The 22,466-nt window shown below is 40.6% G+C and overlaps 2 protein-coding genes across 3 annotated transcripts in view; one reads left to right on the forward strand and one right to left on the reverse strand.

Moving 5' to 3' along the window:
- Positions 1 to 40: 40 nt before the first annotated feature.
- On the reverse strand, positions 41 to 18,688 carry orc1 (origin recognition complex, subunit 1). 2 transcript variants are annotated; one of them, XM_029430076.1, is made up of 18 exons: positions 18,363 to 18,687; positions 15,633 to 15,760; positions 15,378 to 15,550; positions 14,252 to 14,687; positions 13,363 to 13,633; positions 11,324 to 11,434; positions 10,992 to 11,054; positions 10,713 to 10,820; positions 10,372 to 10,606; positions 10,181 to 10,287; positions 9,092 to 9,193; positions 8,081 to 8,252; positions 6,783 to 6,890; positions 4,449 to 4,598; positions 3,033 to 3,152; positions 2,780 to 2,949; positions 2,613 to 2,700; positions 41 to 564 (listed from the first exon to the last, which is right to left on the reverse strand). In XM_029430076.1, exons 1-18 carry the CDS (start codon positions 18,455 to 18,457, stop codon positions 370 to 372), a joined length of 2,832 nt encoding a protein of 943 aa, XP_029285936.1. In that variant the 5' UTR covers positions 18,458 to 18,687; the 3' UTR covers positions 41 to 369. The 2 variants fall into 2 exon arrangements, with proteins under 2 accessions (XP_029285936.1, XP_029285938.1); XM_029430078.1 differs by lacking the exon at positions 11,324 to 11,434 and having other exon boundaries at positions 18,363 to 18,688.
- Positions 18,689 to 19,867: 1,179 nt separating this feature from the next.
- Positions 19,868 to 22,466, forward strand: part of prpf38a (pre-mRNA processing factor 38A) — a 9,932-nt gene continuing 7,333 nt past the window's right edge. The window contains exons 1-3 of the mRNA XM_029428914.1: positions 19,868 to 20,083; positions 20,629 to 20,788; positions 21,435 to 21,556. Coding sequence (XP_029284774.1) covers positions 19,954 to 20,083; positions 20,629 to 20,788; positions 21,435 to 21,556 — 412 coding nt within the window. The 5' untranslated portion in view covers positions 19,868 to 19,953. The remainder of the gene's footprint in view (positions 20,084 to 20,628; positions 20,789 to 21,434; positions 21,557 to 22,466) is intronic.

Here is a 22,466-nt window from a genome sequence, read left to right on the forward strand (position 1 = left end):
CCCTACCATCATTGCAAGAAGAAGAAGAATTAAAGGGCAGTTACTATTAAATATGGAGTTTTATTGCATATTCAGGTATTGAAACATCAAAAATAAGATGCACTATACAACGTTAAAAATAATTCCAGAAAGAGAAAAATCTAATTTTTAACTGGAGACTTCACAAACTTAAAATAAAGTCAATGCAAAAACCTTTGACTCCAAATATTTTCCCCATAGTGAGATTTCTGTCTTGAATGTGATTAGTTAGAGGAGTTTACACAAGAGGTTATTAAAAGTTTAAAAACGGAATCTGGTTCAGTTATTTCAGTTTGTATAACTCAGGATTCCCACATGTTTCAGATAAATGAGTGCGAGGAGGCTGCTCCTTCAGTCGGCCTTCAGGGCATAGAGAACGTCGTCCTGGCTGACGTTGAGGCGGACCCGCTGCAGGACTCCGAGGCGGCTGGGCTCCAGCAGCAGTAACCTGCAGGCTCCAAGACGCTGACACACTGCCAGGCCCTCCGACACGCTGGCGGGCTGCAGACCCTCCACCCGACACAGAGCCTGGTGCTGCACAAACACCTGAGAGAAAAACACAAGGAGGACATTTACTCCGGTTTCTGTGCTTCAGGATCTGGACCACATCAATCCATGTGTCCATTATTACCCGAGAGAAGAAAGGAGGAAGAGTTTTATTTTTGTACTTGTTTACAAAGCTTTAAATGACCTTTGATCCTCCTTACATAACATATTTACTTTTATTTTAAATGTTCCAGCCAGATCACTAAGGTTCTGCACTGCTTTTATTTTAAATGTTCCTTATGCGTTCCAAGAAAGTACCGGTGAGCCCTTAGATTTCTCTATGTTTGAACATTTTTGGAAAGATTTGGGATAATGTGTCATTTTAATCAAGGTAATGGTGCGTTTCGTTTGGTCTCTTTGCACCTGTCAGCGTTGTGGTTGTCTGCCAGCGGCCACATTTTTACGATACACTTTTTAGATCTTGGTAGTTTTTAACTATACATTTTAAATGGATGATGGATTTTAGTCATCAGACGTCTGGATCTCAATTTATCAGTGAAACAAGCTGAGCAAACTTAGCCTTTAGCCCGTAGCCGCTCCGCCCTGTGTTCACCGGGGAAATGCTGATTTTTAAAGTGAAACTACTCTGTGGATAATTCGGCTCCTGATGATTAATGAAGTCATCCTAATCGGGAGAAGATGACTATAATGACAAACGCGGGGTTCCGTTGGGGGAATATATATTATATATTTTTTTTTTAGCGGTGTGCGATCTACAGGTTCGACCTTTTGGGCAGCCCTGGTTTACAGGGTGTGAGGACACACTCCGCTCCACAGAGTGTGCAGGGTCAGATTAACAATTTAGAAATATGCTTTGGGATCACGCATTAGAATGAAAATTCCAGGAAATAAACCTCAACAGTATGTCGTGTTCCTCGCTTCACATGTTTTCCAGTGGGCCTTTAACAAACAGCCACAGACCATAACGGGCTGACGTTCACAGCCCGACTAACGAGCCGAGTGTCTGTGGTTAGTTCACACGTCTGGAATAATGTTTTAACACAGCAGATTACTTTACTTGACTACAGAAGACAGCGTTTTATGAATGTAGAAAGTGTTTGAACATTTACATGGGAGCTTTTTTCTGTGTGCATCTTTGTCAAAATCACAAATGTTTAAACATCTAATCTCCAGCTGCTGCAGAGGAGCCGATTTGTCTGAGAATATAGAAAATAAACTGCAGGAACAAGCTTTATTTTTATAAAATCCAAAATATTCTGAGTTATATAGAGGCTAGACAGGAAGTGATGTTGTGACTAAAGAAGCGAGCCGAGTGTCTGTGGTTATTTCACACGTCTGTAATAATGTTTTAGACAGCAGAGATTACTTTACTTGAAAACAGAAGAGTTTTATGCTCCGTTTTATAGCTGTAGTTTTTTTTTCTGTGTTCATCTTTGCTGGAAAGAAATGCTGAATGAGGGATTACATTGAGGCTAGACAGGAAGTGATGTCGTGGCTCTGGATAATAAATCACACTTCTATGGCACTTGATAGTAAAATAAAAGATGCTTTACAACACAAAAAACATTAAATTACCGCCTTGCAGTTGTTTGTGATCGAGTCAAGTCCAAAATGTCATAACCTTTTATCCTATTTGACCTTTGTGTGACAATGTTAGAATTGGCATATTAATTCTTGAGTTATGGCCAAAAACATTCTTGAGTCCAAGTGGACGTTTGTGCCAAATTTGAATAAATCCCATCAAATAGCATAGCTTAGCATAGAGACTGAAAATAGGGGGGAAAGTTAGCCTGGCTCCGTCCAAAAAAAAAAAGAAGCTATCAGAAGCTAATCCGTTAACGCGTTATATCTCGTTTGTTTACAAAGTAGAAAAAGTGTAAAAGCGTCAATTCAACATTTTATGGTTGGTTTCTTCCTCTACAAATGTCCATTGTTTCACTTTAATAAAAAACAATCTGATTAAGAGGTTCTGATACTTTCCTTATACTGCATTTCAGGATATATTTTTAGGGCCAACTGCCAGATGTAAAGGTGGATAGTTTGCATTCTAGTTATCTTTAACTCTTCTCCACGCGTTTGTTTTTTACCTGTTGGAAGGTGGCCTCCTCCAATCCCAGCCGCCGAAACTCAGCGATTACCGCCCTGAGGAAGAGCTGCTCCTGCACCGACGCACACCTGAAGACACACATCAGTCACTTTATCTCATCACGCCTTCACATCTCCGTCATTAATGTGACCGAGGTGAGAGTCTCACTTGATGGCGGTGATGTAGGCGGAGGAAAACATCTCATTCAGCGCCTCCATGACGTGACTCATTCCCACCAATCCTGTGGAATGAGAGTCTGCGGAAGAGTGCTCGCAGATCTCCGTCGCCCTGCGGCAGATATCCAAACATCGACGAGCATCACCGGACAGAGCGGCCACCTGCGAGAGGAGAAGAGAGACCGTCAGTGAACGGACCTGTGACAGAGCTCAGGTCAGGGGAGAAATACGTCCCGGTTATTTACCTTCCTGGACACCAGCTGGAGCGCGTCCTCCTCGAAGGCCTTCACCTTGTTCAGCCGGGACATGATGATCTGCTGCAGCTGCTTGAAGCTGTACGGCTGGAACGACATCCTGGTCAAACCCTGGAAACATTTAGACGCGACATGTAACCCGTCATAGTTGTTTATACAGATAATCATCTCAATTTCAACAACTTTACAAAATTTCTCCAAAGAAAATGCACGTCCGTTATTCTCGATCTGGAATTAATAGCTGATCAGTCAATGGACTGATTATTTTGATGATGTATTAAACATTCAAGTCAATTTTCAAGCAAAGATTCCTCTGTTTCAGTAAACAGCTGAACATCTTTGGGTTTTGGACTCACCTCATAATGTGATGGACACATAAGTTGTAATTCCACGGTTTGACCACTACGTAAAATGTGTATGCAATACGTAAAAGCCTGCCGCTCCTTCCTGGGGACTTGGTCCTGTCACTTAAACATCCGGGTAATTAATCCCTTGGAGTTCTATGAATAAATATAGTATTTACATATAGTTCCATTCTACAGCTGTAAACAAACCCCGACCGATGTGAAGACTGGACTTGACTCGCGTGACCTACAGGTCACTCCGTTAAATCAGTGACAAAAAGCCTTTTTCTCAAGTGATTTGAGCTGAACCGATTGTGGAACTAAAAAGTGAATGTTATTTAGTTTTGGGGATTCATTGGAGAGGAAAATACTGACAAGATTTTCTTCGGAGGAACCGTTTCTCTGTTGCTTTTCCTGACTTGTGCACTGGGGCACAGTCATGCTGGAACAGAAAGGGTTCTTCCCCAAACTGTTTCCACAAAGTTGAAAGCATAGAAATGTCCAGAATGACTTAAGCTGCTAAGGTGAAGCTTTAAGATGTTGTTGCTGATATTATTGCCGGAGCTGGTTTGGAACTCTGTTATTGAGTCGGCAGAGCTTTGGTGACTGACGCGCCTCGGCGACCCCGCTCTGTAACTTCATGTGGTCTGACACTTCGTGGCTGAGTTGCTGTGGTTCCTACACGTTTCCACTTTGCAATAATACCACTTACAGTTCATCGTGGAATATCAAGGAGAGATATCAAGAAGAAGACATTTCACAAACTGACTTGTTGCAACGGTGCATCCTATTACAGAACCACGTTCAGTGAGCTCATTAGAACGAGCCATTCTTTCACAAGTGTTTGTAAAGGCAGACTGCAGGGCCAGGTGCTTCATGTTATACACCTGTGGCGATGGGACTGAATGAAACCCCTGAATTCAATGATTAGAGGAGTGGTCCAATACTTGTGTCCATAAAGTGCAGGTGTTGTGGTGTAAGACGACAGAACAGCCGTGAGAGTGGCAAGTGATCACAGAGGCGATATTAAAGGTTTTCGCAGGACAGGGTTAGGCTCCCTCACCAGTCTGCTGGCCACTCTGTTGATCATGATCCTCTCCGGCAGGTCCATGGTGTTGGCGATGGTCAGCACCACCAGGCGGGCGTGGCGCCGCGTCGGCCAGTCGAACAGGTTGTACATGACGTTCTGCTTCCTGGTCCATAACAGGTCCAACTGCGTGACACAAAAGGGTTTAAAGAGCGTTAGCCTGCTGTCACGTGACGACCTCCATCTTCTTAAACATTAGGGCCGACCAACTCAGCGTTTTTGTATTCATATTATAATATGAATGTGTCAAAATGATACATAACTGCAGAGTGTTGTGCAAAACCTTTACAATGATTATCTAAGTGAACAGGGGCTTAACTGACCTCTGACCTGGTACAACGTTAAACATGACATATTTCTTCTTTTTATTAAATATATTAAAAAAAGAAGAAGAAAAGAAGTCCCTGTGCAAAAGTAGAATATATCTTGGTAAAACACACACATACAATTATCTAGGAGAACAAGATTGTTTATGTTGTGTATATTAAAAATAATTGCTGTTTTTTTTAAATGTTCAAATTTCAGCATCAGCCTCTGAGAAAATGTCTCACTAAACTGGTTTCTTTCAAAGCATATCTGATTTTTCTGCGGCCACTGTTTCCCTGTAGGCACCACGGCTGTCTGAGAATTACCTAAAGTTTGTTTTAAAGCTGAGATTAGTCCAAATATGTATTAAATTATTCCCCATAGTCTATTCTCTTCATTTCATAGCTTTCCTCTGGGTTGCGCTGCTTCCAGCCTCAGATCGAGATTTGGAGGTCTGGCCTTTATGTTAGAGCTTTTATCCAATCATATTTCAGCCATGATGTGTTGCCAGGGTCCAAGAGATCTGCCCTGAGGCCTTCAGAATCAACAGTGCGGGCGCCTGTCGCTTAAAGTGAACGGAGACAAAACTGTGGCGTTAACCAATCAGATTTCGAGTTGGCGACACCGGGGCCAGCTAGCAGGCGTACGATACTTTTGATTGGATACGCACTATTGAAAGGCAGAGCTATGCAGAGCTAGCAACTGACCTTGAACGAGCTAATTTGTGTAGATTTCTACAAGCTGTTTTTTCAACCCACAATGACTGAAGGAGGAGAAGATATCGATTTGGTCGCAGATATAATTACAACGCCATTTTCAAGACGAACTTTTCAAGAAAAGCTAGATATCGTGAGAAGAGAACGGCCAACCCAGACGCTAGCGAGTCTATCCCTGTGTCCACTGCTTCTGCCGAGCGGTCATTCTCGGCCTTAAAGCGAATTAAAACTTATGGCAGAAATGCTGCTGGACAGACTCGGCTTTCAGCATTAGCCTCCGTGTCTGTAGAAAAGGATTTATTGGTGGAACTGAAACGCACAGATGAACTGTACAACAGTCATTGAAGTCTTCTTGAGGAAAGAAAGGAGGATGGATTTTGTGTTCAAATAATCAGTTGTTTTGGTAACAAGCATTTTGTTTTTTGACAAATATATAAAATGTTTGATGCTTCTACAAGAGATGTAGAGATGTGTGTGGCGCACTGGCTCAGCTGTGCAGTAAAAGTACTCAAGGAGACTTGTTGAATTGTTTTGGTTTATCAAAGTGGACATTCAAGGCTATGAATACACTTTCACCACTGTCGCAAATATATCCTCATGAACAAATGCAAATTATTTGTTTGTTTTCTTTTATTTTCAGTGAATAGTTTGTGTCTTTATTCTTTATCGTCACGTTTCTTAAATGAAACTGCTTTAGGTGCGACAAAGCGCTGTTTAGTGAACACACTTGTTAAAGCTCACATACTTTTAGTGGACTTAATAAAACTTTGTAGACTAATCCCTTAAAAGCGCCTTTTATGTTTAAGTGTTGACAGTATCCTAGCGATCTTAAAGCTGGTAGTTTAACACTCTTAATTGTAAATGCAGAGTTATTGATTATAAATGCTTCGGAAATATTAATATAACTCTGTTGTACTTGACTATGTTAAGGTGATGCAACGTCCGGTTAGACTGAGTTTCTGTCTAAATGTATAGTTTCAAGAGCCATGGCGTCATAATGATGGTATTAAGAGGTGGAATAATTCAGGTAGGACTGTGTAGGACATCACTGAAGGCCTAGCTGTGAAATGCACGGCCCGCAACTGGTTAGTAGATACATTCATTGCTGGTTTCTGAACAAATATTAAATATCAACTGATGTATCCTTCAGGTGCGCAGGGCTTAGTTTTTTTTTACAATTCATTTTTAAACATTCTTTCATTTTAGTCCTCTAAAGGGACGTTATTAAAATGTTTTTGGGGAAATGTCGACAAAATAAAAGCTCATTAATATGAAAGAGAGTTCTTACTTCGTCCACCAGCAGCACGGTTGTCTCCTTCCTGGGTGCAGGGTTGCTGAATCTTTTCTCCAGCAGAGCTGCTGCGTGGTCGGCCGTGGACTTCTGACCCGTCAGTTTCTGCAGAGACCAGACCGGTCAGTCAGTGAACACACCACAACATTTCTCATTCCGCTGGACACAATTCACGATTATAATCAAAGAAACAGATCAACGTCTCTCAGCCTTCTCCAGAGTCAGATGAGGTCAGTGTCATCCCCAGGACATGTTTAGCCTAGCTTAGCACAAAGACTGGAAGCAGGGGAAAACTGCTAGCATTAGTTAAAGTAGGTGGACTCTCAAGAGACATAATTGTCAAACTCTGCAGCATGTTTCGAGATATCTTGACTCTGTCCCTAGAATGGATCCAACAACATAGCCATTATGCAACTGTCTTATTAGGGTGTTTATAACTTCCTGGATCCTAAATGGCCACACAAACACACAACAAGTTTAAAACGCAGGATTTCTGTTCCAACTTTTGAATCTCCAAGGTGGAATAACGCTGAACTTCACGTGTAAAATTAGTGGAGTGGCCTTTTAAATACCCGTTAGACACCTTGTTTGACGTTTAAATAGATGGCCAAATTATCTGCGTGTGGAAATGTTTTCCTTATTAAATTTCATAAAAGGGAAACCAGCTTGTTTAAAGCTCAACATTTTAGTTTGATGCCAAAATATGAGATCAATCATAACTGATTTTAACAATACTTTTCCCCCCAATGTGTTCAAAGCTTGCTGCTTTGAACACCCTACCCTGACACATGACAGCAGAGAGGTGCTGAGTGGGCTGCAGCCCCTGCCTGCTGGCCACTTCAACAGTTTCTGTTCTGTTATTTTGTGAATGCATTATTTTGTTGCGTTTAAATATTAAAAATGTGATACATTTGACAAATCAGCAAATATCTGGTAAGTATCCTGACGTGACTTCACTTCAGCTGAAAGTTTAGAGGATCTGCCGAACATAACTGACCAAAGCAAATTAATGTTGCAAAATAATGAAAAATGGCACATTTCTGAAGTCACCATCGACCTCCGTGGAGGTGAGGAGATAGAAACAAATGCAGTGCAGAGAAAGTTCTGAGCGGATGGACGTCTACAGATGTTGCAGGTTTAAATCTCCATTATAGAGATATTATTGTTTATTCTGCTGTCATCATCTCCACACAAGTGTCAGGTTTAACTAGAAAATGTACGACATCCGTCAGTTTAATTTAAACATTAATACGCGCATGCCCTTTTGTCTTTCGTGTGACGTTCACTACTCTCACCTGCAGGACCTGTACGTAGGCCTGATGAGGGTCCGTCATCTTCATCCCGTTGATCTCGATGAAGTGGAAAGGAGGGATCTCGTCCACATCGGCGGCGTGCTGCAGACAGCGCATCACCTCGTGTACTGTGGCCGTCTTACCTGTGCCCGGCACACCTGAGATGTACATACACCTGAGACACAAAGATCAACAACCTGACAGGTCAGTGTGGCGACCAGAGGGCTGCGCTATGAAGCAGATTCAACAGAGACAGTTTTCTGCATCACTGTCACAGGTTGCCATGGCAAGGAACCTGCTTTGCGATACAAACAGCATGTGCTGCTGTGACTGCACGGCTTCGTCCGGTTGTATTACTAATGTAACTTTAGGCTCAAAAGGTTTGTGTTTTCCTTCAGCTCAGAATCTGTAGCGCTCATCGACTATAAAGTGACACTTCATGAGAATAAGTTGCCATGGCGATCTAGCCAGGTTAAAAGAGAGCCACCACAAACACGAACAATTCTAGCTTTAGGTTCAACATACCTCACCAACACACTAACCTCTCATTTTATATAATAATATTTTATGACGCCATCACCCTAAAAAATGAATCTTCACTTTGAATGAATTGTAATCAGATTACACGAGTGAATATAACTTGGCAGTGCGTGCGGCAAGCGGACGAGCAATAAAAAGTCTAAATACCAACAAATACGGATTGAAGCAGAGATTTCATTAGATGAAAACATGTTGCATCTTTTTTTTCAATACATTCTGACTTTACAACACTCTGAAGTTATTGGAGTTTCACACAAGTTGGAAACAATCCTACGCAGCCACACTGGGATCTAATTTTACATTTGAAGCAGACTTCTCATACAGTTACTGTTTTTGATATTAGGGACAGACTTTGGTAAATAAACTACTAGCACTGCTGTTTTCACTGTAGGCGAGGGGGGACTAGGAGGGTGACGAGTCAAAGACTTTGGGCCTCTGTGAACCCTGGGACCAGAGTCAGGATCTGGATCTTACCCTCCCGTGCCGTCTACGATCTTGCTCTCCACGAAGCTGTAGATATCCTGAAACTCCTGCTCTCTGCAGGGCAGAGACTCTGGCACCGAGGACACGTGCAGCCTGAAGAGACACATTAATACACATTAACAAACATCAACACACATTCATGTGCAGTTCGCTCTGTCGATCATCTGCCCGACTGACTAAATAACACTTTGATATCAATAAAGTCTTGAGAAATTAATACATTTTGCGTTGAAAGGAGCCACTTGAGATGGTTCGGGCATCTAGTAAGGATGCCACCTGGGCGCCTCCCTAGAGAGGTGTTCCAGGCACGTCCAGCAGGGAGGAGACCCCGGGGAAGACCCAGGACTCGGTGGAGAGATTATATCTCCTCACTGGCCTGGGAACGCCTCGGGATCCCCCAGTCGGAGCTGGCGGATGTAGTTTGGGGATCCCTACTGGAGCTGCTGCCCCCGCAACCCAACCCCGGATAAGTGGTGGACGATGGATAGAAATTAATAAATAACTTTATGGAAAGAATATTAATAAATTGGTCCAATCCTTTGTGATGTTTCAACAGTGTTTTAAAAAGGTTAGTCAAAACAGAGTAACTGTTTCCTGAATGTAATCTCGGCATCCAAAGAAATACATTACTACATTTGGTCTGCAGGACTTTGGCTAAAATTATAATAAAGGATATTTCTGATTATTCTTGACAAAAATTCCTCCAGTTTGGGGAACAAAACACAATTATTTTACTTGATCATTTTTAAAATGGGAGAATTGACTATCCCTCTGTACTTAAACAATTAGGCCATTCATCTGACAATCACCGTTTTTGGTGTTCAGTTCATCTCTTAATCAATTTGTCATTTATCAAGTCAAAACTATTCACTGCTTTTACTTCACAAATGTGAGGATTTGATGCTTTTCTCTGTTTTATAACATTTTAAACTGAATATATATTTGTGCTTTGGAAAAAACAAGACATTAGAAGACATCCCCCTAACAACAGACTAATCGTACAAATCTAATTAAAAACAGAGGTTATGTAAAATTAAGGGATACAGGTGTTACCAGACAAGATTTTCTGTTGCGTCTCACCTCGTTCTGGCCTCCTCCAGAACATTAGCAGGCAGTCGGGCCGGCCGCGATCTGCTGGGGATGCTGGGAGTGGCGCGACAAGGAGTCCGTGGCGTGCCGGGTGTGATCTGCCGAAACAGTTAAAGGCACAAGGTGAGAAGTTTGTGAAGTGAAGAGATTCTCTCTGATGTGGATGTTTCCGGGACTGTTACCTTCTTTTTTGGAGTTTTTCTTGGCGTTCTGGTCAAAGAGCGAGTTCTCTGTTTTGAAGTAGCTGCTGCGGCATTTCTGCCCTTTTTAACAACTACCTCCTCATCACTATCCAGCCCTGCCTCCTCTTCCTCATCATCATCATCACTGCTGCTCTGGAGCTCCTTCTTGGACAGAACAAACTCGTCCTCTTCCTCTCCGTCTGAGTTCAGGTCCTGCTGGTTCTCTAGAAGATTGCTGATCAAACAAGACAGTGAAACTTCAGTACTCGAAGGTCTTCCACGAGAATTCATCAATCAGTGGACTGAAAGATCCATCATGATGACTCCCTCTTTGCACTCACAGCTGTTTTCGGATGCGAGATGACACCAGCTGGGCCGACTTCCTCTTGGAGCTCCTCGGTGTGGCGATGACCGGCAGCATCGGCGAGGTTTCATTATCAGCTTCAGCTCTGAACACATCAACAGTGTTTATCTCATTTGGTTTTTTATATCTTAAGTAAACTGTATGTTGCATTGTTGGGAGGAGCCTGGGACTTAAGATGGTCAACAACTAAGCTGTTGGACATGATATACACCCACATATATACTGTACATATACCCACATACACACACACACTTACAGCATTCCCAGGGCTGGTTCCTTCAGTGTTTTCGGTTCCCATTTTTGAGAAGGAGTGGTAGCTCTGTTTGAAGACACATTGGATTTTTGGAGTTACATCACTGTGTTTAGTAAGCGAACACTGAACCCAAACACTGTGGAGACACTTTTCTGATTGTCCACACTAAAACTGTGACACCGGCTACAACTTCACCCGGCTGTGCAGACTCGTACCTCAAAAGGTCATAAAGACTAAACTCCTCTTTTTCTCTGACACACCACTTTGTTGTGCTCCAGGAATCATACACATCCCTTTACAGTCATAACAACCACCAGGCCTGCAGTGTGACTCACTTCTGCCCCCTGGTGAGATACTGTCTCCTCGGCGTGCAATTTCTCCTTCTGGGTGTCCCAACGGAGTCGGCCGGTAACCCTGCCTCCATCTCATCATCACCCTGCTGAGGACTTTAATCCAACAGAAGAGGCACCAGTGAGTCTCTATTTAAAACGGTTATCTCCGTTTATATCGGTTTAAAATCTTTTCCTTTTTTTGCCATTTTAAAGCTAGGTTGAAAGTACATTCTTCCCCAAAATCTTAACTACTACATGATTGAGTGATCTAGAAACCTGGACCAGGTGTTCACAGGCCACAGTATCCTGGTTTCTAAGTACAGTAATACAAAAATGAATGAAAGAAAGAAAATGCCGAAATAAATAAACGTATCAAAAAGGTATTTCTACATTTCTGTACACCTACTTGTATTTATGAGTCTGTATGTTAATGAGATAGGAGGCCTAACCTCCGTCTATTTGTGAATGTATTTAATGATTTATGTATGCATTTCAGCACTTATGTAAAAAAAGAATGCCTGTACTTTTTTCATTCATTGCATTTATACTCAAGTCATTTTCTGTCCTCCATGCTGTGCAATAAACTGCAATATTTTAATTCAGGGGTGGGGAACCTCTGGCCTCCGGGCCGTTCACGGCCCGCGAGACCATTTGATCCGGCCCTCGAGGTAATTCATAAACACACGCAAAAGATCTAGACAGCAATAGAATAAAACGGGCGACTGAGTGTTTTTTCTGGCAAGGTCAGGGTCCTTGAACACAACACCAGCGGAACGTGTCATCACGTGGTCACGTCATGTTAAACTTCAATATTAAACGAGACGGTCATTGACCTCAGTGAACGCAGCGTGGCGAGTGTAAACAAGAGAAAGCTGGACGTGGAATGTCGCACTTTTCAGGAGAAATTGGACGAACGATTATTTCTATGTGGAAGTAAAAGGCCAGTGTGTCTAGATTGTGTGGACATACTTGCGGAGATGAAAAATAATCTTGAGCGTCAATACACCACGAAACATGCCGAACTGCACGAGCTGAAAGGACGAGTGCGTTTGGATAAAGTTAACGCTCTTCGGCGGAGTTTGGCCCAACAAGCAGCTCTGCAGAGCGGAACATGACAACATGGAGAGATAGAGAGGTAGACCACCACACCAAGAACAGACTAGTCCACCACTGCTGTGTAATCATCACTGCCATGTGCAATACTCACTTTATTTTCAACCTCTTAGTACTTATATTATTTTTATTCTATTTAATTATTGTGTACTGTCTTTTTACTTCTTATGTTCTTTTGCTGTGACAAGATACATTTCCCCGTTGTGGGACTAATAAAGGATTTCTGTTTCTGTCAAAAGTTGCTTTTTTGCACAGCATAAAAGAAAGGTGAAATGAATGGGCTGTGTCTTTCAAAAAATTTGAGTTCAATAACTAGTATGGCCCTCGAAGGATGTTGTAAAAATTTAAATGGCCCCTGATAGGAAAAAGGTTCCCCACCCCTGCTTTAATTCATTAAAATAAAATCTTTACATTATGGAGATGAGGTGTTACAATGTGCACAAAAAAGGTTATTTTAATTCAAACAAAACGTAGATGACAGCTGCAACATTAGCCGTCTCTACCCGCTGAGCAGCTAAAGCTAACTAACAGCTGTCTGCAGATATCAGGCTGATGAATGAGCGATGATTGCTAAACTGGAAGTCCATGCTTACTTGACTTAACTATTAAAATGTTGACCTGATGATGGCGCTAGATGATTCAGAGGATCACCAAAGTTATTACAATTCATCCCAACGGGAACATGAACACATTTCCTCACAATCCGTTATATAGTTGTTGAGATATTTCACTTAAAACACAGACATTGTTCTCTCTACAGAAGTGCTATGGCTATAAAGATAATCATGTTTTAGTTTTGCCTTGGAAAAAAATATCAGAGATCTTGTTTTTTGGCAATGATGTGAGCATGGCTGCTTTAAACCCGTGTGTCTAACTCGACACTGAGCATGTTGTGGATGCTGCGACTGTATGCGAGAGTCTTCTCTGACCTGGTAGAGTCGAGTCTGGCGGACGATGGAGAACCGTTCATCTCAGAGAGAGACATTTTGTTGAGGACGACGGCGGAGGGCTTCAGGGGGAAACTGCCCTGAGCGGTGGGGGCTCTGTGGTTCTTCCTGAGGGGGGTGAGGCTGTGTTTGAGGGGCACGGCTTGAGGAGGAGACAACGACAGTCTTTGAGCCAACATCACCTCCGACTTCAGCTCCTCGTCCAGCAGCTGGCTCATGAGGTCCTCGGAGATCATCGACTTCTTCTCCGGACCTGGCGAGACCCAGAGAGAAAACATACCGTCAGGATATCGTTAAGCAGAACTATAATAATTAGTGGTGAAAGTAATTTATGAATCAAATGATTAAATGCTGCCCTAAAACAAAAAAAGGAGATATTGGAATTTTTGCAGTAATCCGATCTTTTTGCCAACTCATTTTAGCCGATTGCCGATATACGCACATATCTGAATACACTGTGTATATAGTGTGTGAATATTCAGTGTATACACTGAATACACCGTATATTAATACTTGACTAAACTTGATATGATATAGATTAAAGTTGATCAGGGAGAATTCAATCCTTGGATTAGTCAGAGGAAAATACTTCTCACTATATACTTTGTTTGGAGCTCCTTTTACAGACCGTGGCAGGCAGAGAGCTGCAATTGGTAACTTCATTAAAATATATACATTTGCTAAAACTGGCACTATAATCTGTGAAAAAAGTCATGTTCCTTTGCCTCCTCCTAGTACTCCTGTTGGCATTTGCTAGATTCCACCATTTCAAGATCAAGTTACTGGATTGCCTATTTCTCACCTCAAATGTTTTCAGAAACATTCTCATTTTCTATTTATTTATATTCATTTATGTACTGAAAACACTCACTGCTGAGCTCCAGTTTCTTGCGGATGCCGGGCGTCCTGGCCGAGATGCCCCTCCTCTTGGCGCTCAGACATTTTGAGGCCGACCTTTTGGTGACGGAGTGCATTGACTCTGCCTCTGCAGTGGCGGCATTCCCCGCGCTCATGGTGGCCCGGCAGTATCTCACTTCCCCCGTAGCAGCACGACGCATGACGGCAAGGTCCGGAGTAGGCAGGGCGCGTCGTGCGGGGCCTCGGGATGCTGGAGCGGCTGCAGGCGGGGAGCAGGGGGGTGAGGGGGGGAGGGAGGGTTTGGGACAGGGAGGAGGAGAACAGGAGGAAGCTGGAGCAGGTTCAGACTCCACTGCTTTGAAGGTCTTGGAGTCCCAGGACAGCTTCACATACAGGGTGCCTCGATCGTCAGAGTCCGGGAACGGAGCTGCTCCATCCAGGTGCTTCACCTGCCAGTGAAAGGACAGAGACTTAGAGGGTCAGATCACCTAACTCACAAGAAAACAAACATTTTCCCTCTCACTTCTCGTAGTATCAGTACATGCAGATACTTTATTTTTCCAGATATCTGAGTCAGTGGTTGAGAGTAAAGTTTGGACCGAATGAAAAAAAGAAAAGTGTCGCTGTACAAACAATCAGCTTCATAAAAAAGAGCAACTCGTATTAGAGTACAAATTTGAAAGTGAAGTTCTTAAGGTATCAGATCAAGTAGGCTACAGGTGAAATTCCAATGAGTCAGATATATACTTAATCAACATTTAAGTAAATATAAGCATCAGACCTGATACCCAATAAGGACTCAGTTGGAGCCAAAAATAATTGATCGGGACATCCCTAATTGAATTTATTTCTTTAAGCTAATAGTTTTCTTTGCTTTTATGTTGGCAGTGTTTTACATTCCTTGTGCAAATGTTCAGATTGTGTTGTGTTTGGACCCCAGTAGCAGCTGCAATAGCAGAAGTTAATTGTCCTTCTCGGGGTGAGTGAGAAAATCCGTTTTTGCTTTTTAGGGGAACGGATCCTTTAAACTGCAGTTATAAAGACTTTTAAAAAGCACACTTGTCAAGCTCATAAAAGGAAAAAAATATATACAAATTACAGTAGTATTTTCATGTTATTCAGGTGACACTGAAAGTCACCTCCACAGTTCTGAGGATGGACTCGGCGTCGACCTCGTCATCACAGCTGCGGCCCTGGTAGTAGAAGATCTCCTGGGGGTGAGGTTCCCTGCCCAGCAGCTTCAGCTTGCTCAAAGGCACTTCAGATACACGAACAAACCACTGAACCACCGCCTTCTTCTGCTTCCCGTTCTCTGAAACCCGACGAGAGAAAAGATGTTCAGTTACAAGTATTTGAGGACATGTCAAGCGTAACATCAGGTCATCGTCACTCACCGTCGCCAAAGAGCCTGATGACTTTGGCCACGTACGGGTTGTCTTCATCGTCTCCCTCGATGAGGATGTGTTCGCCGGTTTTAATGACAGTGATCCTGGGGAGACCCTCCACACTGATGTCCAAGGAGCTGAGATTTAGAGATTCAGAATACAAAACATTAGCAACAAATAAAATATCATATTTTATCATAAACTGTTAAACTACTCAGCAGTAAAGTAATTCAAATGAGCTCCACCTTTACCAGCTGCAATATTAAAAGTAATGAATGCATTAATTCATCAATAATATATTATTCTGAAGTGGACCGTTCTGCATAATGAGTTCTTTTTAAGAATACAAAGAATTGTGCAAAAGCACCACTTCTTCAATCTTGTGTATACCAGATATGTGCTCATAAGTTTCTTGGAAACAAGTCATTGAGCATGAAAAAGCATTAACCTCTTACAGTGTGGAGAATTTACCCGAAAATACCTACAAACGACATACCCAAAGTAAATTGAAAGCTGCTCTTCAACCATTTGCACCAGCTGCATGATTTTGGTCTCATTCAAAAGATAACTCTCTTATAGTCCTTGCAAACCATTGAAGAATCACTCCAAGTGCTTCTGGCACTGAGTAATAGTGGTCTGAATATACTGCATTTGAAGAAAATACACTCCGCCTGAAACTTAACTTATTAGACAGGTTTTTCTAAGAGTAACACCAGACTGTGCAATTTGGAGATATTATAATATTTATTGATCAAATATTGTATTGCTCACAAAAAACTATTACATACACATATTTCCCTGTCAGTAGTAATGACACAGAGTAAGTGAAGTATAAACATTTTTTTAATTGAATATAATAAATACAATTTTGCACAAAGAAATAACATTTGTAAAAAATAAACCATCGAAGTAGCGTATCAAATTTCTCAGCGTTTCATTGGCTACACGATACGCCAGTCACCGGGAGACTCGGTTGCTATTCGCTCGGTCTGTAAACAAAAGAAGAGGGCTGGCACTTCCTTATCAAGTTGACACTGATTGGCTATTGATGGCTATAGATAACGTATGGAAGCTCTGATTGGCTCAAATGAGGTGTCAATCGAACGCTTAGTCCGCTCTACATTTGGGAAGCAGGTGCTCGCCGTTGCAGGCAAAGGGAGTAACATTTATAAACAAAATATCTCACACATCAATCAGCCGATTTCAAAGATTGCAACAGCTGTTTATGGGCTTTTATGGACGTGACGATGTTGGCGATCAATATCTTTTCACCGGAAACGATCGTTTGGACCTTTGGCAATGACACAGGAGTGGTTTTTTTGGATTATTACTGATTACAGGATTATTATGAGGCTTCATAAATTATAATAATAATAATAATAATAATAATAATAATAATAATAATACATTTTATTTAAAGGCGCCTTTCAGGACACCCAAGGTCGCCTTACAGTGCATTTAAAAGTTAAAACAGCTAACAATCAAATTTATGATTTTGAGGCGCTGATTGTACCTGATGTTGTGATTGTGATATCACAATCTAAATAGATGAGATACTAAGCTTTCTAAAAGGATGTGGCATGGGTACCACATCCAGCATGGTGGACTGTACACAACACATGGCAAAATAAAACTCCTGGTGGGCCTACGGCGGGCCGTCCACACGGTAAGAGGTTAAAAACAATTACTAAATCAACTGAAGCAATCGTATCTGACCAACACGACCAATTAGTCGACTAATCGACTAGGAGGAGGCAGTCTTACTTCTTTTTAAGTACAATTTTGAATGCAGGACTTTAATTGTAACAGCATTGTCTACACTGCGGTATACTACTTTAATTAGCTAAAAAAGTTTAAATAGAATAAAACAGATTAAACAGGAAAATAACAAGTACATGCAGGATATAAACACAAAATCTGAAATGTAATTCAATAAAAACGGCAGAGGGGACGTTTTAAGGTTTTTACTCCACTACATGTGTGTGACAGCTTTAGTTACTTTTCCGTGTCTCCTCCCCTTCCTGACCAGTAAAAACCTTGTATCTCATGATGTGTTTTTTCTGACAAAATGAAGGATGAGGAGTTCTTTTAAGTGTTGAAAAAATGGTCATACTTCTTAAACTGGAAAAACTCTTTAAAAAGGCTCTTGGATCAGCTGGAAAATACATCACGACAAAGTTGAAAACAGGTTGTTTTCATGCAAAGTTGAATTTTTAGAGATACGTGATCAGAGGACAGAGACGCTACAAACAAGTGATGATTTTATAGAATATGATGCATTACTGTAGATTAAACTACCCAACACTATATAAAGGAGTTACAATGAGCACAACCTTAAACATCTACAGCAGGAAAATGCAACACATCCATTAATGCAGCAGTAATATTAATCCAAAAAAGTAATATAATATAATATAATATATATATATAATATAATATATATATATATATATATATATATAAATAAATATATATAAATAAATAAATAAATAAATATATATATATATATATATATATATATATATATATATATATATATATATATATGATAGTACAAATGGGGAACTTTTACTGCACAGTAAATTACTTAAGGTTTTGAATGCAGGACTTTTACTTGTAGTGCAGTATTTTTACAGTGTGGTATTCGTACTTTTACTTCAGTAAACAATTTGAATACTTCTTCCACCAGTGAAAAGAGTTCTCCTTATCCAAAAGACAAAAACTACTAAAAGTACTCACCCATATTCACATGTTTTTAACTTCCTGTTAAAACTTAAAGGTGCTCCCCGCCACTTGTAGACTCGTCTGACTCTCAGTCTGGTGAAATACTTCATCCTGTTTCCTCGCTGTCTGCTGCACGAGCTCAGATTGAACAATAAAGTCAATAAGCAATACAAAGAGAAAGCCTGTGTTTGTCTGTTTGCCTGCTTTAAATTAAAACACGCATTGAAAAAAGGGAAGATTTTACAGAAACACCCTTCAATGAACACACGCCACTACAGACAAGGTTTCGCGCGAAAATTCCGGTTTCTTCTTCTCTAGTTTTAATGGAGGGCTGAAAGCAACGTAAAACGTGCGTGCTGCTCCCGACTGAAGTGGTTTACAATATGATACGTTTATATTCAGGATATTAAGATAAAATAATAAGTGCAGTTAAAGAGAGAAAGTGAAACTTGAAAAAATTGAAATATATGAAATAAAAATAAGAATACAAATAAATATGGAAACTATAAAAGAGCCTGTTCCCTATAAATATTTATATTTTCATTTCTTTATTTAACTTTTATCTCAAAGGGATCGATGAGTGCAGGCCCTCATATACAATGTTAATAAAATGATGGGTAAAGCAAATAAAAGTCAGATAAACAAAACAAAGAAATCAGTTTAACCATTGCATATAAGGATACAAACAATAAAATCAGCTTAAATAAGTATGCGTGTTTTATATAAACCCATTCCTATCTGTAAAAGTGTGTCTCTTATCTTCAACTTACTCCCTTCAGATTCCAGTCTTTGTCTTTTTACATTGAACTTCCCGCAAACCATCATGCATCCTCAAGAGTTGCCTTGTAGTTAAACGTCTCTTGTGTATGCTATCTTTTTTCATGATATAAGTGGTAGCATTGAGTCCTATTTGTTTTAGTCTTTTTTCTTTATCTTTTTTTGAAGACTCAAAAAATGATGATTACACTACACATCCTGCCATGCACACAAGACTGTCTTCATATTCCATGATATGATTTTCTAAAACCCTGCTCCTGTCTGTATTAATCCCTGCAGTTCTTATCATGTCATGTCTCGCTGGAACTGTATACAAGATGCAATTGACTCATGCTCATCAAATCTTCATTTACCCAATCTAACATTTCACAAACAGTGGTCCATGTTCAATTAGATTCATTTGTGTATAACTTTATGGAGCTCTTTTTCCAATTTGGTAAAATTGACATCTTCTTGTTGAGCATAGTTTAAAAAGGCTTCTTCTAAATGCCTGTTTTACAATCCAGTTTTGTTATGTTATTACATGTCTATTTTTGTGATTTTATTTTCTATTACCTTTTTCTCTCTTTGTACATCAGTTTTTATTGTTAATTTTTTTTTTGAATAAACAAAACTCAAACCAGTGAGCACTTGCTCAGTTTTTACATTAATGTGTGTGTGCTCTTTACTAAATTCAACAGTGACAGCTGCAGACTGATTTGGTGAATGACACTTCTATTCTGTAAAAACGAATGAACCGGAAGTATTAGTTCAACTGTTTCCGGTGGTGGGCTGCAGTTTGATGCTGCTGCTGTTTCCATGCTAGCACAGTTGCTTATATTTCATTCCAATGGCAAACAGAACTGTTAAAGATGCAAATAGTATACACGGGACCAACCCGCAGTATCTGGTGGAGAAAATCATCCGGACTCGAATTTACGAGTCTAAATACTGGAAGGAGGAGTGTTTCGGTCTGACCGGTGAGTAACGTTAACATGTTAGCCAGCGTGCTAACGTTAGCTTCCTGTCCGCTATAATAACGCTAACGTTACGGAGCCTTATGTGTTACTTTAGTATAGATTGAGATTTGTTTACTATACATCTATTTAAAAAATAGTTAAATAACTGACATGCTATAGCTGAGTACATTACCACAACCCAAATGTAGTCTTAAAATTGTTAATTTTGTCTGAACAAAAGCTAAAAACTCCAAATAAACCGTATGAGACAAATTAAGACTGCAATTAAGATTCTATAATATATATATTGTATTATCTTTTACTTGCATATTATTTAATAATTATTTAAACAAACAAAGAAAACCTTCACATTAAAAAAAATATAACAAATATATATTTGATCATAGATATTGTAATTTGTACTGTCCATCAGCCTATTATTGGGGTTTATTGTTTACTTTTTACTAGAGAATAAACACAACAAAATAATGAGACATTTCCTTTTTGTCCTTTGGTATTTCACAGTGACTGTTTTATAAAGTGTGTGCATGTTGTGTCATCCACAGCTGAGCTGGTTGTGGACAAAGCCATGGAGTTGAAGTTTGTCGGTGGAGTTTTTGGAGGAAACATCAAGCCCACTCCCTTCCTCTGCCTCACTCTGAAGATGCTGCAGATTCAACCTGAAAAAGACATCATCGTTGAGTTCATAAAAAACGAAGATTTCAAGTGAGTTTCTATCTCAATCCATTGAGAGAAAAAGTGAGCATTTGTGCTGTATTCCCTTCATCAACCAACCAACCAACAAAACATAGGACACTGTGCACACTGTCACCATGTAGATTTATAAATAATAATAATAAGAAATTGATAGTTGATAAATACAGAAAACTGTCTCAATGTGTTATGTTAAAGCACATATTTTGGTCTCTTAGTACATTGTGTATGTTCTCTTTGCATTACACTGTGAACTCTTTCACATTCCTACGACAATATTTTCAAAATTCCTGCTCCAAAATGTGCAGCTCTTTAGATTTAAAAACGGATATATTGTCCATGTTGTTTTTCATATTTTAGTTGTCACCGTTTCTATTTTATTAATGTTTCTTGACTATTGCAGTAATTGCTTTTTATCTTTTATTTTCTCTTACTATGTTTATTGTAATGCAGCAAAACACCAAGGCAAATTCCTTGTATGTGAAAACCTACCTGGCAATAAAAATGTGTATGTTAAGTAAATGTAATTCTAGAAACTGCTTTTGAGATGGAAAGATTGACTCATTCTAGAAACTACTAAAGGCAAAAATAATATCTGCTTACTCATACTGGGCTATTTGTGAATCTTTTCCAACCATCTGATGTTTTTTGTCTTTAGATATGTTCGTCTACTCGGAGCGATGTACATGAGGTTAACTGGCACCGCAGTGGATTGCTACAAATACTTGGAACCGCTGTACAACGATTACAGAAGGGTCAAGAGTCAGAACAGAAATGGAGGTGAGTTTTTGATTAATCAACCCAAAGTAGGCACATTTTGGCGCCATGCACATCATGAAATGAGAACAGTGGTTTCCCGTGTCTGCTGCTGTTAGTCGGTTTTCAAGCCAAGAAGAAGTTATCATCTCGGTGATCTGTACATTGTGTCTGGAGGTCGTGTAAAGAAAGAGTATTTTGGAAATGCACTTTTTTCCCCAATTTAACACAAAGTGGAAGCAGGGGGAAACTGCTGGCCTACTTCTATCAAAGGAAGAAATATGCACCTTCCAACAACTCCCAAGTTTTCAGATTTACTTGTTTGTATGTTGTTTATTTGCAAATATCTAGACAGGAACGTTAAAGGCGCATTCTGCCACCTATTGTATGAAATATTACATCAAGTGGTTAAATTCTGGACATTAAGACAATATAAGCCTTTATTGATCCCCACGAACGAGATCGCGAGTGCAAGCGGCCAAAATGGGTTTTCTCAGACTGGTGGCTGGCGTCTCCCTTAGAGATAGGGTGAGAAGTTCAGCCATCCGTGAGAGACTCGGAGTAGAGCTGCTGCTGCTCCTTTGCGTTGAAAGGAGCCAGTTGAGGTGGTTCGGGCATCTAGTAAGGATGCCACCTGAGCGCCTCCTTAGGGAGGTGTTCCAGGCGCGTCCAGCTGGGAGGAGACCCCGGGGAAGACCCAGGACTCGGTGGAGAGATTATATCTCCTTACTGGCCTGGGAACGCCTCGGGATCCCCCAGTCGGAGCTGACGGATGTGGCCCAGAGAAGGGAAGATTGGGGTTCCTTACTGGAGCTGCTGCCCCCGCGACCCGACCCCGGATAAGCGGTAGACGATGGATGGATGGATGGATGATCCTCCACAAGTTTATGCGTTAATATTCTAGATATTAAGCCTGTTTCTTGTAAATAGGTTG

The sequence above is a fragment of the Cottoperca gobio genome, chromosome 4, assembly GCF_900634415.1.
Source record: "Cottoperca gobio chromosome 4, fCotGob3.1, whole genome shotgun sequence".
NCBI classification, from domain to species: domain Eukaryota; kingdom Metazoa; phylum Chordata; class Actinopteri; order Perciformes; family Bovichtidae; genus Cottoperca; species Cottoperca gobio.